The following is a 16,495-nucleotide window of genomic DNA, read 5'->3' on the forward strand; positions in this document are numbered from 1 at the left end:
CCTGGGTGGTTCAGTCAGTTAAGTGTCCAACTCTTGATTTTGCCTCAGGTCATCTCATGGTTTGTGGGATCAAGCCCCACATCAGGCTCTGCACTGACAGTGTGCAACCTGAGATTCTCTTTCTCTCTGTCCCTTCCACGTGTGCATGTTCTATACCTCAAAATAAATAAATAAACTTAAAAAAGAGGTGTTTGCAGATGTAAGCATTTCCCTTGCCCCAACACCATATTCTGAAACTCCTCCTTTTCCTGTGTATCTAGAAGATTGCTATGAAACAGAAAGGCCAGCACCTATAGGAGGTTCTGAGAATTCATTTGCATAATGTATTATTACAATCTCTTCTCTTTGGGTAAGGACAGCAGGTTTTTCAGGCTGGAAGCTGATTCACACCCCTCACCCTGAACTCCCAGCATTCCAGAGATATTAGGTTACTGAGGCTGGGGAGGATACCTGGGAAAAAATATGTCTAGTCTAGTAGAAAGGCACATTTTTCTGCCCCATGTATCTCTACTCTAGCTCTAATTGGCCTGCCTGGCTCAGTGTGTGTTGCTGTGTTCCCATAGCACCTGTACCTTAAGAAACTGATTCACATGACTTTTATAGGCCAAATTATAGTTCTATACCACTTCTGATTTTAATGTAAGGGTATATTAACCACTGGAAAGAAATTTTTGCTTGAATTCCAAAGAGACAGTGGGTTTGTCTGGAGGCCTAATAGATTCTTTCAAAATCACCTTAAACAACAAAGTCAGAAATAGGTTGTTGTCATAAAAAGCTCACACTGCTAAGTCCCTTCATCAGAGATAAAATGAGAAATTGGATTGAAAAAGAAAATATTCACTGCTCCAAAGCAAGTCAATTTACTCTCCCCCAAATTAATTATCCAATCCTTTTAGCCCCAAACAATGGTTGAAGATGGGAAAACCACACTAGACATGCCAGGAAATAGGACAATTCTGGCTAATAGCCCTGTTACTTAAAAGAGGGAGCTCCTCCACCATCATGTCCTGACATTGGGTCAAAGGAAGGGAAATGGCTAAAGATAAATTCTTAACATGATCCCAAGAGTAAAACTGGATGGGGATGAGAAGCTTTAGGTCAGATTGTTTGCGGTTTCTCACAGCACTGTGGTAGCAATAACTGGGACGTGCTACTAGGAATTCTCACTTTCCTGGTCTGTGAGGGGTAAGCATTAGTTAGGTAAATGCTGGGATACCATGTCCCAATAGGCAGTGGTCATACTAACCTCAATTCCTTGATTACTTTAGAGGCATCTGGCTGGCATTCCCATTAACATGCCCAACTGATAGGAGATGTAAACACCGAGACACCCAAGAAAGGTGGATGCATTCATCCACCAGGGGTGTGGGAATGAGCAGAGGGTTGATAAACATTTACTTATTAGAAAATAAAATCCTGTGGGCAAAAACCAGTACCAATGATGATTTAATGTGATCTGGTTTCCCTCCTCTGCCTTTACTCTACCTTGGAGTATTAGCCACCATCCAAACCCCAAACCACATGAAGGTAACGTCCCCTTCTCTCTCTCCTAAAAATAAAATAACAACAAAATACTCAGAACAGTAGGAGACACAAAGCAATCTTCGTTTCTCCCATACGTTAGAAACATTTTCAATTACAGTTCACCTCTTCTGAGATCCACATCAACTAGTAAAACACCAAGCGCACAGAAAGGCCAGTTTGGAGGGAATTCCTGAAAATGAGGCTCCAAGTGAGAGATTTTACTCAACCACTCCATTCCATAAGCTGGAGGGAGGCCTATGCAGATCCATGAAAAAGAGTCATTCTGGCTTATGCCCTGAAGGATCCTACTAGGCACTCCCTCCTCAGAGTGTGCCTATGAAGAGACGCTAGAAAAGAGAAGTTTTTGATGAATGATCACTAGTAAAATCCTGATGGAGAAATAACTTGTTTGAGGAGCGGCTCTTTTAATGGGGTTTTCTTTTTAAACCAGAGTTTCTCCTTGGATTTTTGAAAAGCCAGCCAGGCTTACAGTTACAGGTTCCACATTAATCAGCCAGTTTCCTGGGAGGTACTGATAGCTAGCAAGTTGTCACAACCTCTTATCAGTCAGGATATATTCTAGTGGGATTCTGGGCTTTCAACCATAGGAAAGCTCAGTAATGCCTCAAGCAAATGAACAGAGCTACAATATCACACACAGAAAGCCTAAAGTGCTTGGAGATAAATTATCCCCAAGGGCAGCCAGACAACTGACCTGGGTGGGAGGGGTGTTTACCATATCCTCGGCCCTACTAGGTATATAACAGCTACCCTGGTTTCCAAACATAGCAGTCAATCTTAAGGAAATAAAACCTATCTGGGAGCTGCTCTTTCTTCTTATAGGTTTACCAGAAAATTTAAGAAAATGTCCCGGTGGGTACTCACCTATGAGCCTCATCCTCTCCTTCAATTTCACAGTTGCTCTTGGCAAAATCCAACCTATCCCCAAATACCCAGAAGATAGAATCAGACAATGCTTTGCCTTGCTTCAGCATCACAGGATGGTTCTGAGTTCTCAACCCTGCCCCGGGGGTGCTGGTGGCAGCAGACACAATGGAGGTAGTCTACTACATTGTGGGTAAAGAGTGATCGCAATGGGTGCAAGTACTGGAAGAAAAGGAGCATGAAGCCAATGGAAATCAGATAAGCAATGATGAGCTGCAAAGCAATCAAGGAATGACAGTAATTCAGCAACACTTTCACTCCAAAGAACTTGAAAACCAAAACCATGATCACATTTTCTACCAATCTCACAATATAGTGCAGGCCCATATGTCCCCAGTTCTGACCTTTGTCAACAAGGTCCCTATCTGCCAATTTCAACTGCAAAGCTGACCAGCAAGAGAAGTTGATGCCAGCATAGAGGACGGTAATAGAAATCAGCACCACCAGGGTGCCGACCCGGCTGAAATTTTTCTCAATGTTATTGGGCATCTGGGCACCACTCCTCCAGAACTTCACCCAAGGCTCAAAGAGGATGATCAGGAAGTCAAGCAATAAGAAGGGCACAGCTTTCAATTTCAATGTGGCTGAGAAGAGCACCAGAATCACGAGGCGGGAAGTGATCTCCAATGTCCGCCAGATGGTGATGCAGAGGACTTCTAATGGCCCAAGGCGAATCTTGTATTCATCATACTTGATCTGGATAGCCAACATATTGCAGAGGGTAGCCCCATAGGTGACAGATATCAGGGAAAAGACCATTAGCACAGCTGTAAAAAACAAACAAAAAAAAAAACAGAAAAAATTGACAATCAGACTATGTTGGTGAAACATAGACTCTGACCCAGAGGTCCAGAGAGGTCATAGGTGAGACTTGAGGGCCCAGTTAACAGCAAACTCGCGTATGAACACAGCTATGTTAGCACAGAAAACAGCATGCACAGGGGTGCCTGGGTGGCTCAGTCAGTTAAGTGTCTGACTCTTGGTTTTGGCTCAGGTCATCTCACAGTTCGTGAGATAATGCCCTGCATTAGGCTTCATGCTGACAGTTTAGAGCCTGCTTGGGAGTCTCTCTCTCCTCTCCCTCTGGTCCTTCCTCTGCTCAGGTGTGCAAGCTCTCTCTCTCAAATATTAAACAAAATTTTTTTAAAAAGAAAACAGCATGCACAGAAAAAAATGGGAATAAACTGAAATATATTTTTTTGTGATAGGTATTATACCACTTTTAAAAACCTTTTTTTCTATTTTCTAAATTTCCCACAATTAACACACACTGTAATACTTTAATAATCATCTAAACATACAAAATGAACTTTGTAAAGTTTATTTACTTCAGAGAGACAAAGAGAGCCTGAGTGGGGAAGGGGCAGAGAAAGAGGGAGAGAGAATCCCAAGCAGGCTCTGTGCTGTCAGCACAGAGCCCAACATGGGGCTCAAACTCACAAAACTGTGAGATCATAACCTGAGTGGAAATCAAGAGTCAGAGGTTTGACTGTGGCACCCCACAAAATGAACTTTTTTTTTTTTTCAACGTTTATTTATTTTTGGGACAGAGAGAGACAGAGCATGAATGGGGGAGGGGCAGAGAGAGAGGGAGACACAGAATCGGAAACAGGCTCCAGGCTCCGAGCCATCAGCCCAGAGCCTGACGCGGGGCTCGAACTCACGGACCGCGAGATCGTGACCTGGCTGAAGTCCGACGCTTAACCAACTGCGCCACCCAGGCGCCCCAAAATGAACTTTTTAAAAACAGTGGATCCCAAAACTAGCATTGAGAGGTCACTAACAAAAGAAGAGCATATATAAAGGGGATAGGGCAGCATCCACTTGATGAAACAGGCTTTTGAGCAAACAATGAAGGCAGAAGGAGTTCTGAAAAAATCCAGTCCTAGGAAATTCATGGGAGTGCCTTTGATTATAGATGTCCCTTCTTTGGCATACATCCTCTTTAAGGAACTAATTTTGTATGTGCTTGTAGAATGTGTCAGAATGTATACTGTAAATTCCATGAAGGCAGAAAAGATCATGTCTATTTTGTTCACTGCCTGTATCCCCAGAGTCTAACATACTGCCTGGAACATAGTAGGTGCTAACTGTTTGTGGAATTAATGAGGAATTCTGAGTTTAGAAAGGCAGCATAACATATCTACAATTAGAAGCCTTTGGTTCAGCTCTGTGAAAGCTGTGTGAAAGTCACTGAATATCTATGTGCCTTAATTCCCCAATTTACTGAGTTACTCTAGAATTGTTTGCATTAATCATCAGCAATATCAATTTATCACCCAGGTGCTTTGGTATATTTTAGGAATCTCCAAAATTCTACCAGAGTGGTTTAAAAATTAAAAAAAAAAATCATAGCCCATAACATCCATACGACTATATAGAGTTGGCCCTCAAGGGTCAGGGTGCTCCATAACTTGCTACATGAAGTCTCAACTATAAGTCACACAATGGCCCTTTATTTTTACTCCTTTCTATCAAAGAATACCAATCACTAAGAAAAATCTAGTGCTCTCAAGGAGAGTGAGAGGCCTGAGGGGTAACTCATCCAAAAAAAAAAAAAAAAAAAAGCTGGAACTTTCTGTTCCCATAAAAATACTGGATCCAGGTAACTGGAGGCATGGAGATGTCAACTTAATCTGCAAGAAAAGTGAAGGCTTCCCCATGGAAACCCAAAAAGCAGCACAGCTTTGTTTGCAAGATCCTTTTCAGCTCTAAGTAGAGTGTTGGAATCTCAAAGACTGGAATGAGAGATTCTCTTGAAGTGTCTACCCTTAGCCTTATTTTTATTATTTTTCCATGTTTATTGAGATATAATTGACATATAATATTGTATTAGTTTAAGGTGTACAACATAGTGATTTGATATATTCAGCATTATAAACCACTCTTAGTCCCAGCCTTAAGAATTGAAGCTCCTTGTGGACTTGGGAACATCAGAGTGTATATACATGTAGCTAAGTGTGGTGATGCTTTCCCTTAAAACTCATTTATTGATAGTAATGTAATACAAGGAAGAAAGCCTGATGCTTCCCATAAATGTAAAAACACCTTCCATCTGTCTCCCTACAAATAGACTCATGCCATAAGATATCATAATGCTGTTAGTGAATTTGCTCATCTACACTGATCCAGATGGCCTCCAACAGAAAAAGAGATTAGAAAAGGGATAGCAAGAAGAAGACAGAAGAGTGGATGAAAATGAGGAAAACAAAACCAAAAAACTGGTTGCAAAACCTTAAGAGATGGTATTGTCAGAAAGTTTTTAATAGGAGAAATCACCAAAGAATCTAAAACAAGGCCTTGGAGAAAGTTTCCCTTATATTCTTTGTATAGCGATATACGACTAGAAACATGGGTTCTGCAGGCAGACATCCTGGAGTCCAGTCCAATCTTTTCCAACTATTACTTATGAAACCATGGGGAATTTTCTTAACCTCTCAGGGACCCTCTTTCCCCATTTGTTAAAATGGGGATGACAATAATTATATCACAGGGCTGTTGTAAAAATTAAAATAATCACTTATAAAGGGTTTAGAGCAATGTTCAGAACACAGTAAATGCTATCTGCTAGCTCCTATCATTATCATCATTCCCTGTTTCCAAAATGTGTAATACATGCATTTCCCCTACTTAGTCACTACCCTGACACTTAGGAAGTCAGGTGATTTAAAAATTAATGGAATACATAGAAATAAGCCTTACAAAAATGTGCAAAACCTACAGGAAGAAAATTATACAACTTCACTAAAGTACATTTCATTACATATTTTTTAATGTACTTCAGTAAACTTGTATAGTTTTCTTGCTATAGGCCTTGCACACTTATGGTATAGATTGTGGTGATATTTCACGGATGTATACTTATCTCCAGATTCATCAAAGTGGATAAGTTTAAATAGGTAGAGACTTTTGTCAATAATACCTCAATACAGTGACTTAAAAATATTTAACAAAATGGAGAGATATATCATCTTCTAATATGAAACCAATTGATCCTGTAAAGATGTAAATTCCCTCCAAAATAACCTAAATAATTAAACGCAATCCCAATATACAGTCTCAATGAAATGTTGTTTTTTTCTTTTGTTGGTGTTATTGTTTTGTGTTTTGGTGGGAGAAGTGACAAATTGATTGTGGAAATTCATCTATTTGGAAGATTAGGCTAAATTGACCTAACAGGAGCTGTTAAAGGCCTTTGTAAGAAGTACACACAATCTAAAAGCAACAAGGAACTTAAATACATAAAAATTTAATACTTCAGAAAGCCAGAATATATAATTATATTGTGTATCTTATATGGTGTGTTGCACATGTATGTCACACCTTTTACATGTATAACATGTACATGTACTTTTAAATCATTTTTTTAATGTTGGGGCCCCTGGGTGGCTCAGTCGATTAAGCGTCTGACATCGGTTCAGGTCATGATCTCACAGTTCGTGGGTTCGAGCCCCACATCGGGCTCTGTGCTGACAGCTTAGAGCCTGGAGCCTGCTTCGAATTCTGTGTCTCCCTCTCTCTCTGTTCCTCCCCCACTCATGCTCTGTCTCTCTCTCTCCTTCAAAAATAAATAAAAAAACATTAATGAAAAAAATTTTAATACAAAAATTAATTTAATATTTTTGAGAGAGAGAGAAAGAATGGGAGTGAGGGAGGAGCAGAGAGAGAAAGAGGGAGACACAGAATCTGAAGCAGGCTCCAGGCTCTGAGCTGTCAGCACAGACCCCGATGTGGGGCTCGAACCCACGAACTGTGAGATCATGACCTGAGCCAAAGTCCAACACTTAATGGACTGAGCCACTCAGACACCCCAATGCACTTTTAAAATGTATATATGTACACACATATAAAACATTACACAAATGTATACATACACATTTATCTACAGCAGAGAAAGGATTAATACCAGAATAAGAAAATAACTCCTACAAATTAATAAGCAAAAGACAACCCACTAAAAAGTGTCAGTAAGAACATAAACAATTTAAAGAACACACGAACCAACCATGAAAAGATGTTCAGCTTCCCTCACAATTTAAAGCAAGTGATTTAACTAGTCAGTTTTTTAATTTTATAATTATACAACTAAATAATATTAACATATAAAGAAAAAGCACATTCATACACTACATGTGGGAATATAAATTCATACAATCTTTTGGGAGGGCTCTCTGATAAAATTCCAAACATGCATATCCTTTCACCCAGTACTTCTATTGCTAAGAATTTAGCCTATGATGTCTCATTCCAGTACACAGATACTTAGAAAGATCTTCACTGGAGCAGTTTAGAATTAGAAAAAACTTATTTGAATGGAAAAATTAGAAACAAACTTTAATCCTACCAATAGATTAGGGAACAAGAAAGAATGGTCCAATTCATATAAGGAAAATGTACATTATATATACATATATAAATAACCAATAAAGAAAAATAGATTGGCATACTTTTGAAAAAGTCATGTTGCTGAACAAAATGATTAATACAGTCCTTTTTGACAAAAGTACATAGATGTATATATTGTATGTATGTTTATATAGTAAAAAAATAAGTCTGGAAGGATGTATACTGAATAGTTAACAGAGATTACCTTTGGGGAGCAAAATTACATCTCTTATTTCATATATATATTCTGTGTGGTTTTGAATTTTTACTATAATCATGTCTGATTTTTATAATTAAAAAAATAAGGACTAAAAACAGTAACACATGGTCATAGTAAAAATTTTAAACCATATACATTTCAAACCATATAGAAGGATATAAAGTAAAAGGTAAAAGTCAACGGACTTCTCATTTTCACTGCCCAGAGGTAAATGGTTTCTTGCATATCTTTCCAGAAATTTTCTATGCATATAGGACTACTTGTAGGTCAATTGGTTTGTGCATGTATTACTTTTGTAATGTATAAATATTTTAATTAGATGATTTGATGACCTTCAAAATTCTCAGGAGGAAAAACATCATCATATCTTTTTCACACTATTGTCAATTCTAGGTATGTAAAAAGCATCAAGACCAACAGAACATCATGAACAATTTGTAGTGGAGAAAAGGGAACAAATTCCCTCTTTACATTTATTTGCGGCATGGGGCTTTGCCACACAGGATCAGTATCTAATAATGAGGAAATGGTTCAAAGCTGTACTCACAGCTGTACAAGCTCCAACCCAAGCAGATGAAGCTAATCTTGGGCTGTTAAAACTCATTAACAGTACTTTATCTTGACTTTGAAAACACTGACTCACATTTCCTCCTCTCCTAGAGGTCTTACTCATCTCAGGAGCCCTCTTTTACAAGTGGAAAATTAAGACTGTGACCTCTTGGGTAACTTACTCCCCAAATCACACAGAAGGTCAGAACTGGGAGCAAGCCTCATTCTCATCAGGATTCATTCCACACCCCTTTTCCTTCTCCCCACTGGAGTGATGACATCAGTGGTTCCCAAATGCAGCTGCTCAGAATCAACTGGGGTATTTAAAAAAGATACAGATTCCTGGCCTCCCCACAGAGAGTGAATCAGGTCTGAGTAGGAGATATATATATATATATTTTAAAGGGGCTTTCATTCAGCAATATGTTTTCTCATGATCAGTAATATTTGGGAAACTCTTATTAAAAGATGACCATCCCTAAAGCAAATCAAACAAAAAAAAACGTTAGTATACTTTAAACACCCTGGGCTAGGGAAAATGTCCTACTGAGTTCTGGTATTATCAGCTTCTTCTGGGCCCAGAGAGAGTTTATTGTTAGTCTAAATGGATTACCCCAGTTTAAGAAATGTGGGAGGCCTAAATGTCTGGCTCCTGAAGTTCTCTAACAGTGCTGTCCACCAGAACTTTGTGCAATGGTGGAAATGTTGTGTAATACCTGTGCTGTCCAATACAGTAACCACTAATCACAGACAGCTAGTGAACATTTAAAATGTGGCTAGTATGACTGAGGAAGTAATTTTTTTATTTTTCATTTTAATTTAAATAACTACGTGAGGCCAGTATATTAGATAGCTCAGGTCTGAAGTTCCTTTTTTTATTAAAAAATTTTTTTTTACCGTTTATTTATTTTTGAGAAGAGAGAGACAGCATGAGCAGGGGAGGAGAGAGAAAGAGGGAGACACAGAATCTGAAACAGGATCCAGGCTCTGAGCTGAGCCAGAGCCCTACATGGGGCTCGAACTCACAGACCGTGAGATCATGTCAGGTCTAAAGTTCTACGACCCCTGATTTAAATGGAGCCCTCCCCTCTCCTGACCCTACTCACCTCTACCCAGGGGGACCTCTGCAGAGATCAGAGTCACATAGAGCTGATAGGTCAGCTGGGGCACTGAGCCCAGGAAGGCTTGGATCTGTGACATACGTTTGTAGGCATTGCGGTGCATAGCCAGGGTCCGGATGGAGTGGCCCACCTCCCATTCTATCAGCACCTCCTCGCCATTTATTAGCATCTTCTTTCGGGTGAGGCTGACATAGGGCTCCTCCTGCCCCTCTTTCTTCCACAGTGTGAGGTACTTAATTATGGCCTCCAAACATCTGTGGAAGTAAAGCATCACAGGCACTTAACTAAAGCTGTCCTGGGAAGGAAGGCTGTAGTGGGGGTGAGAGAATAATACATAAACTTGGGGAGTTTGTGCTACTTTTTACCATTCCTTTTTTCCCATTCTACTCATTTGTCATGAATCAAAGAGTTGGTCATGCCTTCTATAAGTTACTTGAGTCTTAATTCTTTTTTTTTTTTTTTTTTGTCCCATTTGGTAATCTACTGTTTTAAAAAACCCTTTTTGGGGGGGTTTTTTTTTTTTTTTTGAAGATTTAAGGAATTGCTTTGTCTCAAGAACAGGTATATGGTAGGGGAACCTGGGTGGCTCAGTTGGTTAAGCATCCTACTTCAGCTCAGGTTCTGATCTCACGGTTTGTGGGTTTGAGCCCCACAGCGGGCTCTGTGCTGACAGCCCAGAGCCTGAAGTCTGCTTCAGATTCTGTGTCTCCCTCTCTCTCTGCCCCTCCCATGCTCATGCTCTATCTCTATCAAAAATAAACATTAAAAATTTTTAAATAAAAAAATAGGACTATGGTAGAAAAGTACCTTGAACACAAAGATATTATGTAAATAATGTGAGAGAAAATGATAAAGTTTTTTTTTAAGACTCTGTGGGTGATTTTTTTTCCTTCCAAACTTTTAAATTCTAGTCAGTTAACATACAGTGCAATATTGATTTCAGTACAATTAAGTAATTCATCAATTACATACAAAAAATATGGAACGCTTCATGAATTTGCAGGTCATCCTTGTGCAGAGACCATGCTAATCTTCGTTGTATCATTCCAATTTTAGTATATGTGCTGCCAAAGTGAGCACAATGATGAAGGTTCTTAAAGGCCCTGGTTTTCATAACACCTCAAGTTCCTGAGGTAAAGTTTTCTTTATGCAAAGCATTTACCTCCATACTTGGGGCTTTTGAGTTCTGCTTTTTTCAAGACAAAGCTGACAACTATAACTGTCTTGCCAAAACGTCTTACATCTAGAAAACACATCAGCTATACAGTGATGCCACTCAATAACAAAGGTACTTAAAAGACTTGACAACTCAGAACTGAATGTGCTGCATACCTAGGGAACATCAAAAGCTCTAAAAGTTGCTTCAGGGGGGCCTCTTGACCTATCTGGTGCCAAAAACCTTTTAAACTTCTTTATTTACAAGAGGAAAACATCCTTATGAGAGCCTACCAACCTTAGTGATAAGTGTGATAGCGATAAGACAATATTTCCTGCTGTATCCCTCCCATCTCCCCCATGTAAATCAGAAATCTGTAAGCAATTCTGATGTGGTGAATAGAAGAAAAGCAACTAGAACATTTTGTTTCAGAACACCTTAGTTATCACTTCCTCCACTCACCCTGACAGGAAGGGAAACTGTGGACCATTATGATAAGAACAGCTATGGTGAAAATTAAGCCATCTTTCCTGATTAAGGGCATGGGTTGTATTTATCTTACCCACCACACTTACCACATGGTGAGTATTTGATCAATATTTTCTGAGCAAATGAAAGAGTAAGAAGGAAGAAAAGAATGCAGGGTGAGAAATGATGGGAGGAGAGGATGATCATAATGGCAATGTAATTTAATGGAAAAAATAGGCTAAAGATGAGCTCAGAGATTTATATGCTTTCTAGGCCTTTGGCTCCCAGTAGGAAGGTTTGGAATATGTGCTGGCTGCCATTCTCCACAGGATCCTTTGAGACTGGGGCATATGTGTTATTCTGAAGCATGATGTTTCAAACTCTAAAATCTGGGAGAGGAAAAGATGGAAGGAAGAGAGAACAGAGTAGAAAAAAGCTAAATGCGTTTACAACAAAAGATTTTAGATTTTTAACCAAGGCTCATCAGTGCTATTCCTGAATAAAATATTGGGGGAGGTAGTGACACAAAGCATTCTGTTTATGCTTCTAAAGGCTGTTTACTAGTTTAAGTAAGGGTGTTTGCCTTGCTTCTAAGCTTCAGTAAATTAGAGTACATTTTCATTTTCAGAAGTAGCTTTGCTTTTCAGATAAGGGAGCCAGGCCCTCTAAATACCTCCCTCCATGTGCCTAATAGCACTAATCAAGTTCCTCTCTACCAAAAAGTAATTTGCCTTGAAAATAAGCATATCAAGGATACAATTTACGAGCTTTTAATATTTCTTCCCTGCTGTCAGGTTAGCTGAGATTATACATGCTTTCCAATCATTTCTAGTGAAAGCTAAATAACAAAAACGAAATACAGTACACAACACTCCAAATGGAGCATCCACATCAAAGATGGCTTGGGAGCCCACAAAGCAAAGGAGGGAAGTCTAAACTATGGACTGGGGCAGGACTTGCTGAAATTTGTATCTTGACAGTGCTTGATCTGTTAATTCAATATACTGCATTTGAAAAGGGAGAGAAGAATGGTTTCCTTGCTCCTCTAGTGACATCGATAAATTTCTTTGCCAAGGTCAAGATGAGGTCTGTTGCAGCTTACCTTCAAAGATTTAGAATTGGAAAGGACCTTTGGATTCCTTAGTCCGAAGGGTGCATATAGGCCAGCTGAGTCACATCTCACCAACAGCTATGGTTTGGCCCATACTGTGTTTTTATGTAATGAGTCAAATCACCAAAATTTAAAATGATGTTTCATATAATATCCTGTCTTGGAATCTCCTCCTGAAAAGTTGGGGAATCTGGCAACATTATGTCTAAATTCTAACAGTGTAACAATGGGTTGGAAATGTAGTGCAGCTGCCTCCTTTAGGCAAATCATGCAGACTCCATCTTGCCACTGCTATCCACCGCTCTATACTATTTCTCTAACACTGAGATTTTGTTTTCCTTTATCTTCACACATTGAAGCTACTGGTTTTCCCATACTTGGCCTGCTTCACTCATTTATGAGACCTGCCTGGCCCTTGTAAGCATTTGTCTTTGAGACCCATGATCTAGCCCAACCCATTTATTGTACAGATGAAGAAACTGGGGCCTAAGGCATTTTCAGAAATTTCACCAAAGCCGTGCAACTAGTCAATGACACAGGACTAGACTCCAAGCCACTGGAATTCCAGACTACTATTTCTGTTGATATCCAATATTTTCTCTAATGGAGCCTGATCAATCCCTCCTTGAACATAAATTGATTTAAATTTTTTTTTTAAGTAGGGGAGTTCCATCCTTAAACAGTTTCTCACTGTGTTTAGTTCTGTAATGATGAAATATCTTCCCACTGCAATTACATCAACACTCTGACACATTCTTCAGCTGATTGCAGGTTTCTGCCTCTCTTGCAATCAAGACAAACCTGGTCCATTCCTTCCTCCTGACTTCATAAGTTTTGCAATGTCTCCCTACCTTGAAAATCTCATAGCATCCAGATGAGACTGCTGACACAGATGCCTGTCTCCCTAAGATAAGGCACATTCTCATCCCTTCAAGGCAATCTTAATGGAAAGACTTGATACTATTATATTGCGCTACAGTATCCAGATGGAGAGATGGACTATCTTTCTTTGCCCCCTCTAACCACGTACCTTTATTGCAGAAAGATACAAAGTGATAAACAGGAGACTGATGAACCAATACAGAAAATGAACTACAGGGTGCCTGGGTGGCTCAGTTGGTTAAGTTTCCGACTTCCTTTGGCTCAGGCTCAGGTCATGATCTTGTGGTTCATGAGTTCAAGCCCCACATCAGGCTCTGTGCTGACAGCTCAGAGCCTGGAGCCTGCTTTGGATTCTGTGTCTCCCTCTCTCTCTCTGCCCCTCCCCACTCATGCTCTCTTTCAAAAATAAACATTTAAAAAATGAACTACAATGGGTTGGGGTACTAGACAACCACAGATAGCTTAAAATATTTCCTGGATGCCAAATAACTCTGGAAAATTTGGAAATGGCAGCAGCACCAGCCCAAGCAGCTCAGGTTAAGGAAATTGAATGTGAGATCCAATTTATAGAGTGTTTTAAAAGGCAGAGTCAAACTAACACACTCTGAAGTTACGGCCCGTGTGCACAGGTTGACCTCATCAGCTGGTCCTCCCGATACCAATTTTCACAATTCAAATCCAAATAGCAAACACTGTCTAATGAAGTCTTATCAGTGGTACCGTACCTGGTTTTACAACATAGGTACATGGCACATGTTCATTGCGGTGGCATTTAAGGTTTCAGATAAAGTTTTTTTTAGATGGTAGGCAGGGAAGCCAAGAGTGGAACGGAATGGGAGAAATGATTAGATCAGAGACACAGTTTCAGTCTTGTGAATATTAGCTTCATCTTTCTCTGCATAAATCGGATGGGGGAGAAATTCAAAAGTTGCTCACAGGGGTGCCTAGATAATTCAGTCGGCTAAGTGTCCCACTTTGGCTCAAGTCATGATCTCCCAGTTCGTGAGTTTGAGCCCTGCATCCGGCTCTGTGCTGACAGCTCAGAGCCTGGAGCCTGCTTCAGATTGTTTCTCCCTCTCTTTCTGCCCCTCCCCCACTCGTGCACGCTCTCTCTCTCAAAAATAAATAATTAAATTTTTTTTTAAAAGTAAAAAGTTGCTCACCTGACAATAGGTCCCAAGAGGATTAGATGCATAAACAATGATAGCGGCTTGTCTTTGGCCAGATCTCTGTGGACAAAAATGAGGGTCAACTGGACCATAATGGATGAAAACATAAAGAAGGATAAGGTGTATGTCATCCAGTAGGTTTCACTATTCTTACGATAGATTCTAACCATGTACAAGGCAGATGCAGCCTCCCCACAGTACAAAAAGGTAGAGAAGAGGATGCCAAATGGAAAGGTAAATCGGGGGTTGGCCCCACGGATGACATCTTCCTCCAGAGATGAAATTGGATCCATGTTAGGCTCCTCAGGAATTTCAAAAACTCGGTCCATTGTCGAGGTTCTGAGTGTTGCAGTCTGGTCTTCAGAGCAACCCCCACCCCACCCAAGGAAACCCTGTAGCCACTGCAGTTCAAGTATCGGTGAAGAGAGCTGTCAAGTACAATTCCAGAACGGAGATCTGTTAGAGCAGGAGACCCCTCTTCCTAGTCTCAAGTTACACTTGGAGTCTGGGATGGTGAGTCCAGAAGTACCACTTTGAACTTGACTCTTCATTGGCCCAGGATTCCAATCGTCCACATACGTGCTGTGAAACCTGGGCAAGGCAAAAGCAAGCATTTTAGCGCCCAGTCCGAAGTCCAATTCCAGGCACGTGAAAGGCCATGGGGACTGCTGTTTCCTGTGCCGCTTCTTGGCGCAGCCCCCCCAGGGAGGGGGGTAGCCACTCTGTCCCGGCACCAACACTCGGCAGCTACTCCGGACGAGTCCTGACCAGTATCCCTCTCAAACCGGCCGAGAACTGAACCAGGGCGGAAGAGCGGGTGCAGCCTGAGCGTCCCTTCGGGGGTTCATTTCAGTGCCCAGGTATCCTAGCCATCGCTAGGCTCTGGCTATTAGCTTGCCTGCTCGCCGGCGCTCTCTCCAGGACGTGCGAAGAGTCGAGGGTACTCGGGGGACTCCACGGATTCCCCAAGCCCCGCCCCCAAGGCAGCTAGCAGGCCGGGGCCCAGAGCGCAAGCTCCAATCTCCCAGGAGAGAAGCAGGGCGCGCGCGGTAGGATCAACACAAGGCTAAACGTACTTCTTTTCTACAGAGAAACTTTGCTAGCTAGAAGCACGACGTGCGGGACGCCAGCCCCGGAGGGCAAAGGCAGATGTCACCAAACTCTTGGGTGCCGCCTGCCGCTGGGGTCCTCCCTGGTCTGCAGTTCTAGCTGCGGGAGGTCGGCGGCTTCAGGAACTCAGGCAATTATGGCGGGGACAGGCGAAGTGGGAGGGACAGCTGGGGCCGAGCAAAAAACCAGCCTGCGAGTTCCAGGGCAGGCAGCCCAAGGATGCGCCGGGCGGAGAGGCGTGGCAAAAAAGGGCTTGGGCCAGTCTTCGGAATCGCTTTCCACCACGAACCCCGGATCCCAGAGGGAGCCACAGCTTTCCTCTTCCCCAAAAGCAGCAGACGCTCACTTCTACCCCGCCCTCCCGAACTAGCACGCTTGCACACTTGCTCAACCCACGCTGTTAGGCAGGTGCGTCTCTGTCTGACTCAGGGTTGAACTTCCCTAGGTCCTATTGCCCTCCAGATAATATCATGGTGGGGTGGGGCGGAGGAGACCTGAGAGGCAATTGGGCCATAGTTTCCTTTCTGGGCAAGACTGTGTGCAGCAAAGGTAAGATAGAAACTGCTAGTGGGGTGTCAGGACTCAAGGTCAGCCTACAGACACCTGAAAACTCATATGCCTTGATTTCCCCATTTGCAAGATGAGGCCAGGATAGGAACTTTAAAATGAACTTTCAGGTCTTTGGCTGGAAGGTTCTGAAGACGTGCCAAATTCTAAATAGACTGGAGACGAGCCAAAGGAACCGCTAGTAAAAACTGAGAGGGATGTCTTACAGAGCTCAGAATATTGCCAGGATTCTTAAGATCACCCCTCCCCCACCTCACTGAGCTTTTGTTTTCATGCCTTCATTTGCAT

At 41.5% G+C, this 16,495-nt stretch overlaps 1 protein-coding gene and 1 non-coding gene across 2 annotated transcripts; both read right to left on the minus strand.

The window, feature by feature from the left end:
- Nucleotides 1-847: 847 nt before the first annotated feature.
- XKRX (XK related X-linked) lies at nt 848-15,988 on the minus strand. The gene is made up of 3 exons (XM_040466375.1): nt 14,525-15,988; nt 9,730-9,998; nt 848-3,236 (listed from the first exon to the last, which is right to left on the minus strand). Exons 1-3 carry the CDS (start codon nt 14,857-14,859, stop codon nt 2,491-2,493), a joined length of 1,350 nt encoding a protein of 449 aa, XP_040322309.1. The 5' UTR covers nt 14,860-15,988; the 3' UTR covers nt 848-2,490.
- Nucleotides 10,718-10,824, minus strand: LOC121024053 (U6 spliceosomal RNA). The gene has a single exon (XR_005787591.1). It is a non-coding gene; the product is annotated as a U6 spliceosomal RNA (small nuclear RNA).
- Nucleotides 15,989-16,495: the final 507 nt, after the last annotated feature.

Source organism: Herpailurus yagouaroundi, unplaced genomic scaffold, assembly GCF_014898765.1.
Source record: "Herpailurus yagouaroundi ecotype Mexico unplaced genomic scaffold, PumYag 40326, whole genome shotgun sequence".
Classification (NCBI taxonomy): domain Eukaryota; kingdom Metazoa; phylum Chordata; class Mammalia; order Carnivora; family Felidae; genus Herpailurus; species Herpailurus yagouaroundi.

Coding starts and splice junctions, on each gene's coding strand:
- XKRX (XM_040466375.1), bottom strand. CDS start 14,859: ATGGACCGAGTTTTTGAAATTCCTGAGGAGCCTAACATGGATCCAATT. Junction 9,999..14,524: donor CTCTTGGGACCTATTGTCAG/GTGAGCAACTTT, acceptor TTACTTCCACAG/ATGTTTGGAGGCCATAATTA. Junction 3,237..9,729: donor AGAGGTCCCCCTGGGTAGAG/GTGAGTAGGGTC, acceptor TGTTTTTTACAG/CTGTGCTAATGGTCTTTTCC.